The sequence below is a fragment of the Marmota flaviventris genome, chromosome 10 (assembly GCF_047511675.1).
Source record: "Marmota flaviventris isolate mMarFla1 chromosome 10, mMarFla1.hap1, whole genome shotgun sequence".
In the NCBI taxonomy this organism is placed as follows: domain Eukaryota; kingdom Metazoa; phylum Chordata; class Mammalia; order Rodentia; family Sciuridae; genus Marmota; species Marmota flaviventris.
The window spans coordinates 64,476,564-64,493,276 of NC_092507.1; the positions used below are offsets into that span (position 1 = coordinate 64,476,564).

The 16,713-nt window shown below is 34.2% G+C and overlaps 1 protein-coding gene across 16 annotated transcripts in view; it reads right to left on the bottom strand.

The window, feature by feature from the left end:
- Positions 1-16,713, bottom strand: part of Zzz3 (zinc finger ZZ-type containing 3) — a 256,464-nt gene that overhangs the window by 193,923 nt on the left and 45,828 nt on the right. For 15 of the 16 annotated variants that reach the window (XR_011708860.1, XR_011708858.1, XR_011708861.1 and 12 more), the window contains one exon: positions 9,887-11,442. The exons of the other annotated variant lie outside the window; for it this stretch is intronic. Coding sequence is in view for 6 of the 15 variants with exons in the window: in XM_071617951.1 (XP_071474052.1) it covers positions 9,887-11,391 (1,505 nt within the window). In the remaining 9 variants the exon portion in view is untranslated. The remainder of the gene's footprint in view (positions 1-9,886; positions 11,443-16,713) is intronic. 16 annotated transcript variants of the gene reach the window in all.

Genomic DNA, 16,713 nt, shown 5'->3' on the forward strand with positions numbered 1-16,713 from the left:
AAAATGAAGACATTATGTTGTTATGATTGATACTTTCAAAAGAACACTATATATGTCATAAAATATGTTTCACTTTAACTTGGTTCTTGATGTACACATGTATATTCTGAAATGTTCATTAAGAAACTGTTTCAAATAGAACAGTAGTTACCAGGGGCCAGGGACCTAAAGCACTAGAAGGTATGGAAAGAAGACAATGTAGACAGGATGCAGTTGGACAACAGTAACTTCTCTACAGTTCTATATCACAGTAGGGTAACTATGTCTGACAAAAACTATATAATTCAAAATAGCTAGTAGAGAAAAATTTTTAATGTTTTCAACACTATGAAGTAAGTATTTGAAGTAATGAATATACCAAGTACTCTGATCTGTTTCTTATTCACAGTATACATGTATTGAAATATCACACTGTACCAATAAATATGTACACTTACATGTCCATTAAAAAGGAAGCCAGGTGTGGTGGCACACACCTGTAATCCCAGCAACTTGGGAGGCTGAGTCAGGAGCATTGCAAGTTCAAAGCCAGCCTCAGCAAAGCAAGGTGCAAAGCAACTCAGTGAGATCCTATTTCCAAATAAAATACAAAATAGGGCTGGGAATGTGGTTCAGTGGCCGAGTGCCCAAGTTCAGTCCCCTAGTACCTCCACCACTAAAAAAACAAAAAGGAAAAAAAAAAAAAAGAGCTCAGTGTGATGGCACATGCCCTATCCCAGCTAACTCTGAAGGCTGAGGCCAGGAGGATTTTGAGTCCAAAGCCAGCTAGTCAACTTAGCAATACCCTATGTCAAAATAAAAAATAAAAGGGCTAGAGATGTAGCTCAGTGGTAGAGTACTTGCCTAAAATGAATGAGGCTCTAGGTTCAATTCCTAGTATTTATAAATGAATGAGTGAATGAATAAATAAATATACTTCAGTTTGGGCAGTAATATTTTTAATCTTACTTGCTACCCTCATTACCAGTAAACTGTTGGCATGAACCTTTCTCTCCAACTAGAAGTTTAAACATAAAATTGTCTTATGCTCTTATATTTTGTGAACCTTTATTTAAAAATATATGACTGTATTAAAAAAAGAGGAATGATAATGTAGAACAAATGGAAAGTAGCAAAGAGAAAAGATGAATCAACTTTTCCCACTTAAATGGTAACAACTGCAGTACCAGGGAAAAGTTAATTTTTTCAAAATACTCTACATAGTTTTTATTTAAAAAGAAAATTATTTACCAGAAACTGGACTAAATTGTTAAGTAATATAATATAGCTTTCTGAAATTATATAGCAAATATGGCCTAGCAAAAAGTCCTGAAGAACCCATGAAAAAATACATTACTCCTTAATCTCTTGGGATGACATTTTGGAACCTAGTAAACACTGTTTCATATTTTCTTTTGAGTCATTTTCTCTTTCACTCTTTCTCATCAAGCCATATCTCAACCAGTACACCAGTTTTACTTCTGCTGCAACCAGAGCAACACCTGATCAACATTAACTAAAAAAAATTTAAAGTTGACTTCATGTTTTTAAATTAAAATTCCTTTTATTCCAGTTCTTCTGACTTCAACTTCTTTATACGACAGTTGTTCAAATGAATTTTTAAGGTATAAACAAAAGTTAGCCTTCAATGTCACAGGTGTGTCAACAACAACAAAAAATTTTCCAGGGCTGAGAATATAACTCAGAGCACTTACTTAGAGGTCCTAGGCGTGATATGATAATTATAGTTGTTATTACCACCACCTGGTCAAACTGCAGGCTGGGAGAACAGTATAATAGGAAGGAAACATACCTAGTATATATTAAAATTAAAGAGTGCCAGGTGTGGTGGCGCAACTCCAAAGGCTGAGATAGGGAGATCTCAAGTTGAAGTTCAACCTGGGCAACTTAGTGAGAACTTGTCTCAAAACAAAATAAAAAAGGCTACAGATATAGCTCAGAGGTAGAGTGGCCCTGAATTTGATAACCACAAATCACTACCACAACCCCCAATTAATTCAGACACATCTCCTTGCAGTAATGACAGAAAGTCTGAAACCAAATGATTTTCCTGTTCTATACAACTAGAAAACTGGAGAAAATACAGAAATAACTATTTTCTGATATTGGGCAACAAATAGTTCACAAATGTGATCTGTGAGAGGGAAGAAATAAATGAGAAAGGTCTACGATTACCCTTATTTTCCACTTGGAAAGATACTCGGTACTAAGGAACAATAAGATGTCTTGCACAGACAGAAAACAGTTTGGGGAAGCTGAAGCAGCTAGAATATGTGGGACAGAGCACCAAAGAAGAAGAAATAACAAAGAAAAAGACAGCACAGAATCTGCATAGAGCCTTTGGCTGAATACAAAGATCCATGCACATAAAATGAAACTTCACAGACCAAACAAAGAATAATTATCATGGAGCTATATACCAAACAACTAGAAGCCTTCAACCAGCCAGAATTAAGACTCTTCATATAACACACAGAAAAGTCATGACATAAAAATAAGGTAAGGCTAAATGAGTCCTAGAGTAAATCTCCCCCAACAAAGCTAAAAGCATAAGCCTAACAGAACCAAGCTTATTCCCAAATAAATGACCTGTCGGAAAAAATGTCAACATTTTTTAAAGAGAATAAAATCCAGCCAGTTGGATCCAGGAGGCTGAGGCAGGAGGATTGCAAGTCCAAGGCCAGCCTCAGTAATTTAGCAAGGCCATGTCTTAAAAAAAATATGAAAGGGGGGGGGGGGCTGAGGATGCAGAGGAGTGATAAAGTATCTTTGAGTTCAATTCCCAAAAGAAAAAAAAGAACTCTAGACCCTCAACAACACATTCATGGTGTCTATTGTCCAACACAAGATTACCAGACAATTGAAAATTAAATCACAATATACTACAGAAAATGTTACCAACTAGCTACACACGGTGGCACACACCTATAATCTCAGCAAGTCAGGGGGGCTAAACAACAAGATGGTAAGTTTGAGGCCAGCTTCAGTAACTTAGTGAGACCCTACCTCAAAAATAAAAATAAAAAGGGCTGGGGGTGTATTTCAGTGATAAAGTACCCTCGGGTTCAATCCCTGACACAAAAGAAAGGAAAAGAGGGGAAATAAAAGGAAAAAGAAAAGAAAACCCTGCCTACTAAGAAGACCCTGAACAAATTATTACTCAGTCTTCTCTGGCCACTTGCAGCATTTCCCTATGTTAAAGTCAGAGATTTAAGAGGCAGAAGCAGCCTTCCATAATAATAACTTTAAAAAAAAAAGGAAGTAAACAAAGATCCCACTAAAAAGTAAGACAAAGAAGAATAAGTTGTCACAAGACAGATCTTTCCATTTGTAACTACTACACATTATGCATCTAATGACCCAAATCATCACAAAAATAGTATATATGGAATACACTAGTTACTAATATATAATAAATACAACATTTTTGAGCCTGCTTATGAAATTGAAAATACACACACACACACACTGGTTTTTACCCCCAGTTTCTAACACAGAATTCCCAAGATCCATAATTTCCTGACTGAAAGGAGTGACTAACAAAGAACTCCAAATCCTTTAGAACTTTCTTGGTAGTAAGAGCAACTTTTGTCCTAATAAAGTGACTCTTGGCGGGCTCCTGGCAAGACCAAACCATGATTAGAAATCTGGAACTTTCAGTCTCAAATTTGTCCTCTGGGTAGGCAAAAAAAAGTTAGAAATTGATTATTAGGCTCCATAAAAGACAGCATTTGGAGGACTTCTAGGTTGGTGAACAAACCTAGGGGATGTGAGGGTGTCGCATCCAAACTCCACAGTGAAATAAAGCTCCCATACTTAGGACCAGATTTTGCCTTGCCTCATGTATCTCTTATCTATTTTAAAATATTCTTTGTAGTCAGGCATGGTGGTGCATGCCTATAACTCCCTAAATGGTAAGTTTGAGGCCAGCTTCAGTAACTTAGTGAGACCCTACCTCAAAAATAAAAATATTTATTTTTAAATATTAAAAATATTTAATATTTAAATTAGCTAGGGAGGCTGAGGCAGGAGGATCCACACTTCAGAGTCAGCCTCGGCAAAAGCAAAGTGCTAAGAAACTCAGGATGACCCTATCTCTAAATAAAAAATACAAAATAGGGCTGGGGATGTGGCTCAGTGGTTGAGTGCCCCTGAATTCAATCCCTGGTACAATTTAAAAAAAAAAAAAAAAACTCTTTGTTATTAATCAGCAATAAATAAAATGTATTCCTGTGCTCTATGAGCTGCTCTAGTCCAGGGTAACCTGATTTTAAAGCCAAGTCAGACAGAAATTATGGGTAACCTAAGGACCTGTTAATAATTGGTGTCTAAAATATAGAGCAACCTGGTGGACTGAGGCCTCAACATGTAGGTCAGCATTAACTCCAATTATTGTTAAGAAATTTAACTGGAACTATAGGATATTCAGTAGTCAGAGAATTGGTCTAAAAGGGAAAAATCGTCTATACATCTGGTCAGAGAAGTGTTGAGTATAAAGATAGCTGATTTTTCCTATATATTTTCCTATATATTCATCTGCTGTCAGAAGAAGTACTAAACATGATGTAAGTATAGAAGGCAAAATAGTGGGTTGTTTCCATTATACTACTTAATACAAAATAGGGCTGAGGATGACTCAGTGGTTGAGTGTCCCCCAGTACCAATACAAAACAAAAAAAACAGAAACTGTTCAGTGTATCAGCAAAATCATGAGACACAATTCTGACATAGTTGGTTATTCTGATTCAAAGAAAACTAAAAGCAATCAATTAAAGAGTTACTATATGAAAGTATCATGACAGTGCAAGTGACTAGTGAAAAGTAAACACAAATGAAGAAAAGAAAATAATAAGAAGCCACAGAAAAAAAAATATAAAAAGAAAATAGCCAAAAAACACTGTAATTGAAGGGGCAATTCTGGCAATGATATCAGAGAAGTAACACTACAAAATCTCTGTCAACGAAGATGGTCCTCAATCAAGAAAAGGTTAAATTATACTTCAGTACAAATATATTTGGATTACAACAAAGAATCACTTTTAGAAATCACTCATATTAGTTGAAATAAAAGATGCTGGCATTCAAAGGAAAAGGCAAAGAATTCACAGAATGTTTGAGTATTCAATGGTTTATCCCTTTTAAATGAAAAATTTTATACTTAAGGCAGCTACCTCCCTCCTCCCATTAATCTTTGTGCCAAATAACTTGAGCTGAATCTTGCTATTCTATAATTTTCTCCAATGAGTTGAGAAAGTTATGAGTCTACTCTAGTAACCTCTGACTTTAGTATAACTACTGCATTCTAAAATTCCCCAGAATATTCTTCTCAAGTTAGCCAAACCCTTTATTTGAAGTTAAGGTATGGGTTATAGTTTTTTTAATTTTCCCACTTTTGTTCTTCACAGACCCACTACCAAGATATTCTTTAAAACAGTGAATATGAAAGTTATTTCATTCAATAAATAAAGCAGGTTACTTACCTATAATGCTGACTCTCTGACAGATAAAAACCAGATCATCATGACTAATTAGAGTCTAACCACTGGATAAAGAATTCTTGAAAACTGAGTCCAAGATCTGCTCAATGAGGATTCTCAACCCTGAAACCCAAAAGTCCATGGAGGAAGTCCTCACTGGATGACGTACGTAAATATAGCTCAGACCAGGAATTAGAAGACAGAAGTTTGATCCTATTTCTTCCACTGATTTGATACTTTGCTCATTTTTGCACTACTGGGGATGTCTCAGGCATGCTAGGCAAGTACTCTATCACTGAGCTAAACCCTAGCCCTCAGTGAATATACCATGAATAACCTAAATTAATGAGTTAGGAAATGTGGATTGTATAATGCCACCTATCCTATGTCAAATGAGAAACTATATGAAATTGCTTCAATAATTTACAATATAGATGTAAAATTATCTGTGGCAGAATAATTCCTCTAGTGCTCTTTCTCTCTAAGGAAATCTATCCCTAGTGAATTTTCCTGAACCCTTAAAAGAAATTATTTTGACCAATAGCAAAAGTAGATTCTTAAAAAGCAAACTTATAAAAATTAGTATAAATTTTCTCTATTCAGGTTCTGAAATTGATGAAAATATCATAGCTCTCAACTAGTAAGTAAGCATGATACAACAGAAGGTCAATTTGTAATTATTTGGTGTTTATAAATGGCTGAAAAATAACATTCTCATCTGGAAACTATCTGAGTAATACACTTAGATAAGCAATAACTATCTTAAGACATTTGGATAAATTTATATAGTGGTACAAATGTTAGCAATCTGTTATCAATGAGTTAACTCTTTGCAAGGTCCTAACAATCTAGATAGAACCCCTATATTCGACTTTTCAATACTCTGAATTATTACAATACATACCAAAGACCCTTAACTGAAGCTATTCAAGGCCTTTCAAATAAAAATAACGTTGCACAATGAGAATTAAGTATCAAATGACCAAATCAAATTTTCATTTGAACACTTATTTTCTAGTGATTACCTTCTAAACTGAAAGAAAAGTTCTGAATATTAAAGCCCAGGACCGAAAATCTTCCATATCTGCACTTCCTAAAGCCGGAACTTCAAAACTCAAGAGATCCATTTCAGGGATTCTGATTCAAAATCAGCAAAAGGTCAATTCCCAAACAGAAAGAGCAACCACAGTTAGGTAAATGATCTCAGTCAAGTGAGCCCTCTAGGCCACAAAAGGAGTCACTAAGCATCATTTAACTTTAACAGAATCTGCCAACCTTGTAGATCAGAGAGCTTTGAGAGAAACTGTATTTCTTTTGATCATCTACTAAAATGATACACAGCTGGAATCTGCCACAAAAAGATTCTCTCTGGTCTCTTTGCCACAGTTCGCCATTTTAATATATAAAAGCATAATATGGGTAAATGTGTTAAAGAGAGATAGCACATTAAAAGGCAACAAGGTAAGTACCCAGAGTATCTGCAGGTTCATTTTCCTGGCCCATACCCTAATTTACCATGTATTGGGTTTAAGATTAGACTCAACACACAGTATCTTTTCAAACATTTACAAGTCACAAAATAACCTTATATGTGATGGCCTTGCAAATGAGATGGATAAATTAAAGGCTGAATGCCAGGATAGGTGGCTGCTGGTTAAATGATCACTTAGTTTAGAGGAAAATTTTTTATTTTAGCTGAGTAAAGTAGGGCTTCCTGCCTCTAGGCAAAAAATTATCTTCTATTAACAAGCTATTTTTAAAATGGGCTATCAGGAAGTACTACTCATTCCCTTCTAGTAGAGACAATCATGGTTAGTCTGGACAGTGCTTGATTCTCAGTTTCAAAGTACAATTATCTAGAGAACTTTTCTAGCATAAGACTAAGGAAAAAAGAAATATTTGACAGCGTATGTATTAATGCATGTTTATTAAAATAAAATAATCCACTGACCCCAAATGCCTTAAAAAAAAAAAAAAAACCCTAATGGCTTTTAACATTATAAACTTTTCAAACTGCCATAAACTTGAGACTTGAAAGCATGACACAGGTATCACATTGCTATTTAACAAGGGTAACTTGGGTAAAAAGAGCTAATATTATATCCAATTATCTCTGGGTTCTAGACAAAAAGCACAGAAATGGGAGTATGCAAGAGAAGAAAGGTACTTTAATGAAAGAAATTACCCTCTTTCAATTTTCCTAAATTCATCTCTAACCAATATGCTAATCATGATGCTATCTCTCCATCTTATTTGTCCCAATTTTCTTCCTTGAAAAAACAAAAGTTAAAAATGAAGTATCATATTGTACCATCTTCAAAAGATTTGAAGCATGGCAAATAGGCAAGATTGAGTGATTGATTTTCCCCCCAAGGTTACCCAATAAAGTATTAATTTGAGAATACTGTCCAAAGTAACCAACACACAAATTCCAAAGGACTCTGCATATTTGAAGGAAGCCATGAAACCATATTGCTCTAATCTAAAGATGAACATGGATGAAGATGGAATATCACCTTTTGATATTATAGACAATATCTTTAGGTAATTTTTTATGGGAACACATTCTTTAGAATCATCATCAGGAAATCTCTTACAAAATACTACAGTGACTATTAATGGAAAAATATTTTCCAAGATCTACTGATGATCTACCAGCCAAGACTTAAGAGAAAGAAACAATGAAAATCAAATAATAAAACAAATAAAGTAACATTTTATACAATTGGGGATGTAGTTCCGTAGTAGAGCACTTGCCTAACATGTGCCAGCCCCTGGGTTTGATCCACAGAATAGAGAAGTTTGGGGGTGATAAACTTTAAGACAGGTGTGGTGGTGCACACCTACTTAGAAAGCTGAGGCAAAATGATCACTTGAGCCCACAAGTTTTAAGAGCAGTCTGTGCAACATAGCAAGACCCTGTGAGAAAAAATCATTTTTGGTACTTCCTCAACAAATTTGTTTTGCATCCTTGTATTTGTAGATTAAACACCTCTACTTTTAAAAATTGATACTATATATGAATAGTAATAACTTAATTCTTGTTTTTAAATTTTCATTTATACAATTATGATGTTTTTCTATCTCAAATTAGACTTCAAACATTTCAAATACATGAGATTCCTAACATTTTTTAAAAGTAAATTTATAAAACTCTCAAATAATATGAACTCTTCATTAAATCCAGTATTAAACATTATTTTAAAAGCAAACAAAAATTTTTTTCAAAAAAAGAAACCTACTAGGTAGGTCATCAAATTACCCTATACAAATCTGAATCATCTCTTAGGCATGGCCAAAAATGTATCATGTCCCATAACCAGGATTTGATACTTTGATCTGAACATAATGGAGTCTGGCAATTGTCACAACAAAAACACTAGAAAGGGTTCTCAATATCAAAGTATTTTTGCACAGCTAATACAATCTGATTATAAGTTTAAAAGCCTACCATTTAAAAATAAAGGTAATTAACTTATTAAATAAGCTTTTTACTGTTGTTGATCACAGTATTTATGATGAGCATTGTTTGTTATAGTTTCTTAGCTTCTTTTAGGATTATTAAGACAGAATTAACTCCAATTCACTTGTGTTACTTTCCAGAATACTTTAAAGTAATTCTAAGCAAAACTGTAAAAAATTTGGACATAGAATTCTTTATTTAGAAAAGTGTCTTTTTAAGTAAAGACTAAGAAGTGATGATATTTTGAAATAGTCTTCCCTTATATTTACTATTAGGAAAAGTTGTGTCAAACAATTTTATGTAAACTAGAGAACAGATAATAACTCTAGCTAATGAGCTAATTATAACATACTATTAACTGTCATGGTATTAACAGTAATATCTAATTTTCTAAGTCACAGAAATCAAAGATAATGCATAAAGCACAATTTTTAAAACCAAAATTTTAATTGGGATTTAAATGTAAGCAACTAAGATAAAAGGAGATTTCTAGCTTGCCAGATTTCCCATATCTGGATGATGTGTACACACACATTATTTGTTCTATACTATCTAAAGGAATAGATTATTACATAAAATTCTACAGCTATAAAACAAATTATATTGTGGTAAGTCAAGATGTTCCCATTTTATAAATTACCCTAAATGGTTTAAAACTTAAGAAAAAATAATAACACTATCATTCATGTTTCTACGTCTTTTCTTGTATATGTGAAATACCAGCAAAACTGTGTTGTCATAGGGAGGAGTAATAAACTTGAGTTTTAAAGTCTTCAGATTTTTTTTAAGAGTTAAAAATAATCATTATGCTAAACCAAAACTTTTAGTTAAAGCATTAATTTTATCTGTAATAAAAATGTACTATGAATAGAATGTATGAATAAATAGTGAAAACTGGGGGAATAATAAACAAAGCAGAATTCATGGTTACCATATTTACACATACTCTTTGTTGTGTTTCAGTGCCACATGATCTGATTCAAAGTAATAAACATCAGGATCATCATCTTCCTCTTCTGTAATGTGCTGATTGGCACTCTCTTTGGCAGATGGCAAATGTCCAATATTAAGTCTTGTCTCTGAGGGTTGCTTACTTAGTCCTTCACTTCCATAGTTTTGAGAGTCACAACATATAGCTTTTTCATTTTGAGAAATTTCATCAGGATTTGTGGGAGACTCACTTACATTATCACTAACAGGTGCATTTGTTTCATTGGAACTATGATTATTCTCCTCAAATTGTCCATTTTCTCTGCAAGGAGAACCATTTTTAGTGGGACTACCTCTGGTAGGGACCGCCCTTCGTGGTGAAGTTCGCAGGGTATAGCGATGTTCTTGAGGCTCTGATAAAGACATCATCTGAGATGAAACACAATCTAGAACAGAAGATGAATCTAGTTCTCCAGAGACTGGCATACTCTCAAGATTTGTGTCCAGGATGTTACTGGTGTTTTCATTACACTGCTCTTTTGAGGCACTGCTATCTCCCACCACATCTACTTCCTCCTCAGAATCCCTTAAAAATGACTGAATTTCAGAAATGGGGCCTGAAGCTGGCTCAGTAGTCAGCTGATTAACATGTTCCACAGGCAGGCAGGTAGTTAATATTTTGTGGTCCTCCAACTTGACCTGCACTTCTGAATTTGTGCAAGGCACGTTATGGTCTATATAACTGTCCTCCTTCCTACTATCAAGGAACATTGATGTTTTGGTTTCTGAATCCCCATTTTCAGCTAATGATTTTTCCTGCAACACATAGGAACCAGTGCTATTTTGTTTAGTGTTCCCATCGGGTTGACAGTCATCACAGTTTATAACAGCTGAATCACTGTCATCAACACCATTGACAGCCAAATAGCCTGTGATTTCTTCAACTACTGTAGAATTAAGTGGCCCTTCCTCATTGAGATTCACCTTTTTAATTTCCCCTTTCTCACAATCATCCAGTATAAGACATCGACAAGCTCGTTTAGTCCCTTGAAAATCTGCATCATTGTCCACTACTGTACTCCTCTGTTCTACTGACTCCTTGTCTGATTTTATAGGTGAATCTTCTTCTGAACTGTTGGGTGCTTCTGATCTAAGACAACGCTTAATTCTTTTTAAAACTGGTGATACAGGTTCTGTTTGCCTTCTCTCACAATTTTCTATGGCCTGCCTTTCTATGTTATCCTTTTCTGAAGAAGAAAGTCCTCTTTTCCTAGGGCTTACCCATGATTCTCGAGTACTTTGCTGTTTTAAATCAGTGGTTCTTCCATTATTGTTTCCTTTCTGAATTTGTACAGGCTCTGGTCTCTTCTTTGGTGATCTTGATCGCACTTGGGAATGAGAAGAGATTTCTTCAGGGTGAGCAATGCTACGATTCCTTAATGTTCTACCACAAAAAGATTCATCCAAGCCGTTTAACCCCACTGTTGATCTTGTAACACGAGTAGATCGGGAAGCAGCCATACTATGGCAAGTCCCTACAATACGGTCATCATGATCCACTCATTGGGAAACCTTCAAAAACGTAAACAAAATAATGAGAAAAAGGTAATAGTTAATATACCTAAAACAAAAGTTTATAAAGCCATAATTTTTTATTGTAAGTATAGCCAACATTAATAAATTATGAGACAAAAGTTCTTTTATTTCCAATGATATGAATTACAGCTAACAATTATATGGAACAATTAATATGTGCCAGGAATCATCTTATTTGTTTAACACACACTAACTCACAAGAACTCAGGTGCTTCTATCACTCCTAATCTACAAATGAGGAGACTGAAGCACCATTTGAGTAATCTGCTCAAAGTCATACAGCTAGTAAGTGGCACTGCAGGGCTCTAGAGACCATGCGTTTAGCCTGCCTCACCATTTATTTCTCTCAGACAAGCACCAAATATCCAGAAACAAAAAATCTATCTTAAAAGATGAGATTTCATCTTGGTTACTAAAATAATAATCTTAAATTTATATAACAGCTATCTTGCAAAAACTATTTCAATCATTTCTAAGATTCTCTCAAAACATTCTTAGGAGATAGAAAGGCAGACTGTTCTTTATAATTTGCTCTTACTAACATACATTTCAGGTCAAATTCCTCCATAAGAATCTATTTGTATCCAAAAAATTTTGGTTGTAGTAGAGGTTTTTTTGGTAATTAAATAGATGGAAAGAAATCACAATCTTAGTTTGTACTGGCTAACACCAAAATAAAACAAAGTCTTCCTAGTCTCCAGAAGAGAAGCCATAAACCAGAAAGTGAAAGGAAGTATTCTAAAAGCATAGAAGGAAATGGGAAAGAAGCCTCTGAGCAAATATTTACATTTAAGACATCAGAAGTATACACATAACCCTACCCTTTCCCTCTTTGAACTCCTGTGTATATAGAGTATGTCAGTTTTAACGCATGGTTTATGACATGAAACAAGTTTTCTGATGCTTGATGTTTCCAAGAGATCAATGTGAGGAATAATGAATAAAAGCCCTGATGATCCATATGGATAAACTCTGAAAGATTTAATGATAGCTTCCAAAGGCTCCCCGATTGAGCACAATAAAGGAACTGTTAACATCTCATGTCTCCATTACCTACTCTTCAGTCTTTCATAAGATACTTTGTAACTTAACTGCAGGATGGTTAGAGAAAGAGGCCAATCGTGGCCATAATACAAAGTTCCAGAGTTTGCTCCTGCCTTTTGCCACCCTTCTACAGCCTCCCTCAAGTATAACCCTCCAAATGCCCTCCTAGCCATTTCCCTTGGCAAATCAAACACAATCTCTTCTTTGTCTCAACTAGAAGAATCTAACAATGGAAAGGTCAGAATTACAGAAGACACTGCAACATGTACCATATACAAAAAAGAAACTTCAAAAGGATATTGTCTCTTCCTGCTGACACAGAGATGTAAGAAAAAAAGGGTTCTGTATCCCTGTTTCTGGATGCCTTCAAATGAATTTTGAGAAAAGTGGCCTGTTAAACTATGTTATGTTGGTTGAATTTTAGTTTTGTTTTAGAGTATGGCATACTTTCAAATTTTTAATTAACATATTTTAAAAAGCTTACAAGACTCATAAAACCAACCCTGGAACTAAAGCATAGTAATTTGTTCTAGATACTTTTGTAGTAATCAAGTGAACAGTAAGAATGGGGCACATCAACCAGAAATTAGAAAGTTTCTTATAGTAAACTTTTACTGTTTGGAAATTCCTTACAGAGATTTGTGATACACCATAAATTTCTGCTTATAATTACAATAAATTTAAGTTAAACTTCAAATGATATTTTAAAAGAACATACACTAAAAAATAGTAAAAGAAATTTATTTCGCGTAACCCAAATCGAAAGCTATCAAATTTGAAGATTAAATATTAAGTACCCATATACATTTACAAATAAAAACTAACAGTAATTTTTATTGAAAAAAACCTAATGCAAATAACTTCAATGTAAACTTGATTATAATTTATGGTTCAAAACTAATATTGACAATAGTAATATTTTACAAACATACACAAAGAATGTTAATTTTTACTTTTAAAATGCGAGGCCAATTAAAGGTGCAGAAATCTCTTAAATGACTCCATTAATAGGACTTCCTAACTTCTCCTTTCTTTCCACACCAAACTGAATAGAAACAATATCTGTTCTGCAGTACAACTTCCCAAAAAGAGACTAGTTTGTATTTTGGATGAAATAAAACTATTATTATTAGTACTCAAAATTACTTATACAGTGTGTGTTTCTGTGTATCATTACAAAATACCTATAATGAGGGCCTATATTATCTCTTCACCATTTCCATGATGATAATATTGAAACGTTCATTACTGTAAAAGATTTACACTTCTTTTTGCGTCTTCGGCTCCCTAAAATTTTTTTATTCCATTCAGTAACTACAATGAAGTCCAAGTTTTAAGGTTCTTAAGGTTGGCATTTAAAGAGAACCTATTTAAAACAAGGGTCTTTTGGTAAACTCTTACAACTCCAAATGTAACCTGAACTGAACATGATGGCACACACCTGTAATTCCAGCTACTCAGAAGGCTGAGGCATGAGAACAGTCTGGGCAACTCAAGAAGAAAAGAAAAAAGAAAAAATTACAAGGACTGAGATGTGCTTCAGTGGTAAAAATGCCCATTACTGCAAAAACAAATAAATACTGAAAAAATATTCAAATGTAACCTGAAAAGCACCATTAACGGAAACTCTTACAAACTTACTAAAAATGCAGAATGGGGGCTTAGAAGTATAGTTCAACAGTAAAATACTTGTCTAGAATGCTGGAGACCATGGGTTTGATTCTCAGAAAATGTGGGACTGTGAGGTCCCGCCCCAAACCTACCACTGAATCAGATTCCCAGATGATTCATGTATATATTAGAGGATGAGATTACTAAACTCAAGACAGTATTCTAATAATATAATCCATTAAGTTTCAAACCAAATTATTTACTTATAATATACCCCTTAATTCTTTACTGGACACTAATTATTCAAAAACATTTATAAATAAAGCCATGATCTCTCTGGCTACAGAAGCATTAAAGAGAAGTCTGTAAAAATCTTCTAACTTGGGCTGGGATTATGGCTCAGTGACAGAGCGCTGGTCTCACATATGTGATGCACTGGGTTTAATCCTCAACACCATATAAAAATAAATAAACAAAATAAAGATATTGTGCCCATGTATAACTAAAAAAAAATTTTTTTTAAATCTTGTAACTTCAATTAACACATTACATACACTTAAGGCAATAAATTGTTACAATTATGAAGAGTAGACTTTAATAAAAATATAACTAATCTTCCCTCTAATTTTTTTTTTCCTTCTGCTCTATGCATTTTCCTTCATATCTTTTCTCTTTTGGATAAGTATATTTAAAGGTACACATTTTCTGTAATTATCTGATAAACTGAATACAAAATTCAATAAGCAAAAAGGGACCAAAAATGTCTACATTACTCAGTGTTGTTTTCCTCATTTTAGCTGCATAACACAGTTACTGAAGAATCCAGTAAAGAGGACTGAATCACGAATTTATATTCCTGCCAAATATTAAGTGGCTAAGGAGAAGATAGACAATGAAAACCTTAGCCAGTACCCATTTGGAAATAGATATTTAATCACCCTGGTTTTAAAATTAAGGGAAATTATTAAGTTAACACATTCATATGGGGAAAATCCAATCCATGAAAATCATGGAAAAAAAATAATCTAATAGACTGAAGATTTTTCAGTTACCCACCAATTAATCAACAGTGGCACTTTCTGGAAGACAGGTAAGAGAATAATCAATCACTAGAATTAAACAGACTCTCTAACCAGTCTTCTCCGTCCTATTCAGTTTTCATTCTATCAAAGGGCCTATTTAAGGAGGGCTACTTTATTCATATTAATCTCCAAATCCTACACCTAATTCCACAAAACTCATTTATTTAACACTGAACCACAAACTTGAGCCAATTATGCCCAAATCTGACTGTGATATTCTGAAACATTACCAGCTGTTTAAAATCATAATTTCCAGCCCCTGTGATCATACTTAAACTCATCAGTAAGAATTAAAAGGAATAATAACTTTTAATAAGAAAGGCCAATATAATGAAATACTGCTCCAGCTATTACATTTACTTAAAAGAGAGAAATCTCAAAAAGCTATTTCAAAAACACTGCCTGTAACTATTCATTCCTACTACTATTATCACTAAAGTTGTTACCATTTATTTTGGGAATCGAGGAGTTGGCAATCCTCTGTTAACACCAATGTTCTGATTGTTGTATATATTATTATAATATTTTAGTAAGTGAACAATTTTTAGGTATCTGATCATGATACTGGTATACGTTCATGTATTAAAACCAAAGTAAGAGCTGGGGTTGTAGCTCAGCGGTAGAGCGCTTGCCTAGCATGTGCGAGGTGCTGGGTTTGATCCTCAGCACCATATAAAAATAAATAAATAAAATGAAGGTATTGTGTCCAACTATAACTAAAAAATATATATATATATATACACACACACACAAAGTAAAAGGAAAAAAAACATGAGAGTTGGGGGAAGTGTCACCAATATGATTATTTTTCTACCTGACTAGAATGTAACTGTTTTAATAATGTTCAGGCTATGCTTGCCAGGTAAGGTAATGCGCACCTATAATCACAGCAACTAGGGAGAGGCTGAGAAAGAAAGACTGCAAGTTCAAGACAAGGCTGGGCAACTTGGCAAGACGTATCTCAAAGTAAAAATAAATAGGGATAGGGATGTCGCTCAGTGTAGAGTGCCCCTGGGTTCAATACTAAGTATTGGGGCGGGGGCGGGTGGGCAGTGTTCCACGCTGAGCTCGTCATACAATTCCTTGAAGACAAATTATCTTAGCTGGGAAATTACCACTATAAGGTAGAAGAGTGATACCTGGGGACCTATTTATACACTTCAACTTAAAAAGTTCTTAATATTCACCTCTGTAAAGTCTAGAAACTCTGATATATACTGTCTTACATAAAGAAAATTCTTCCTTCTCTGCCATTAAGAGACAGATACACGACAAATAGTTCGAAGTGAGTATACACTTGAAAAATTAACTGAGGAGAAACAGAAGTCAAAGATTTTCACAATGTTATTGAAATATCTAGGGTGCCAAAAGATAGGATGTTTGTGCCTTCTTGCCCCAGTACTGGGGATTGAACCCAGGGCATACTTTACTACCAAGCTATATCACCAGTTTAATTTTTTTTTTTTTTTTTTTTTTTTTTTTTTTGAGACAGGGTCTTGATAAGTTAGTT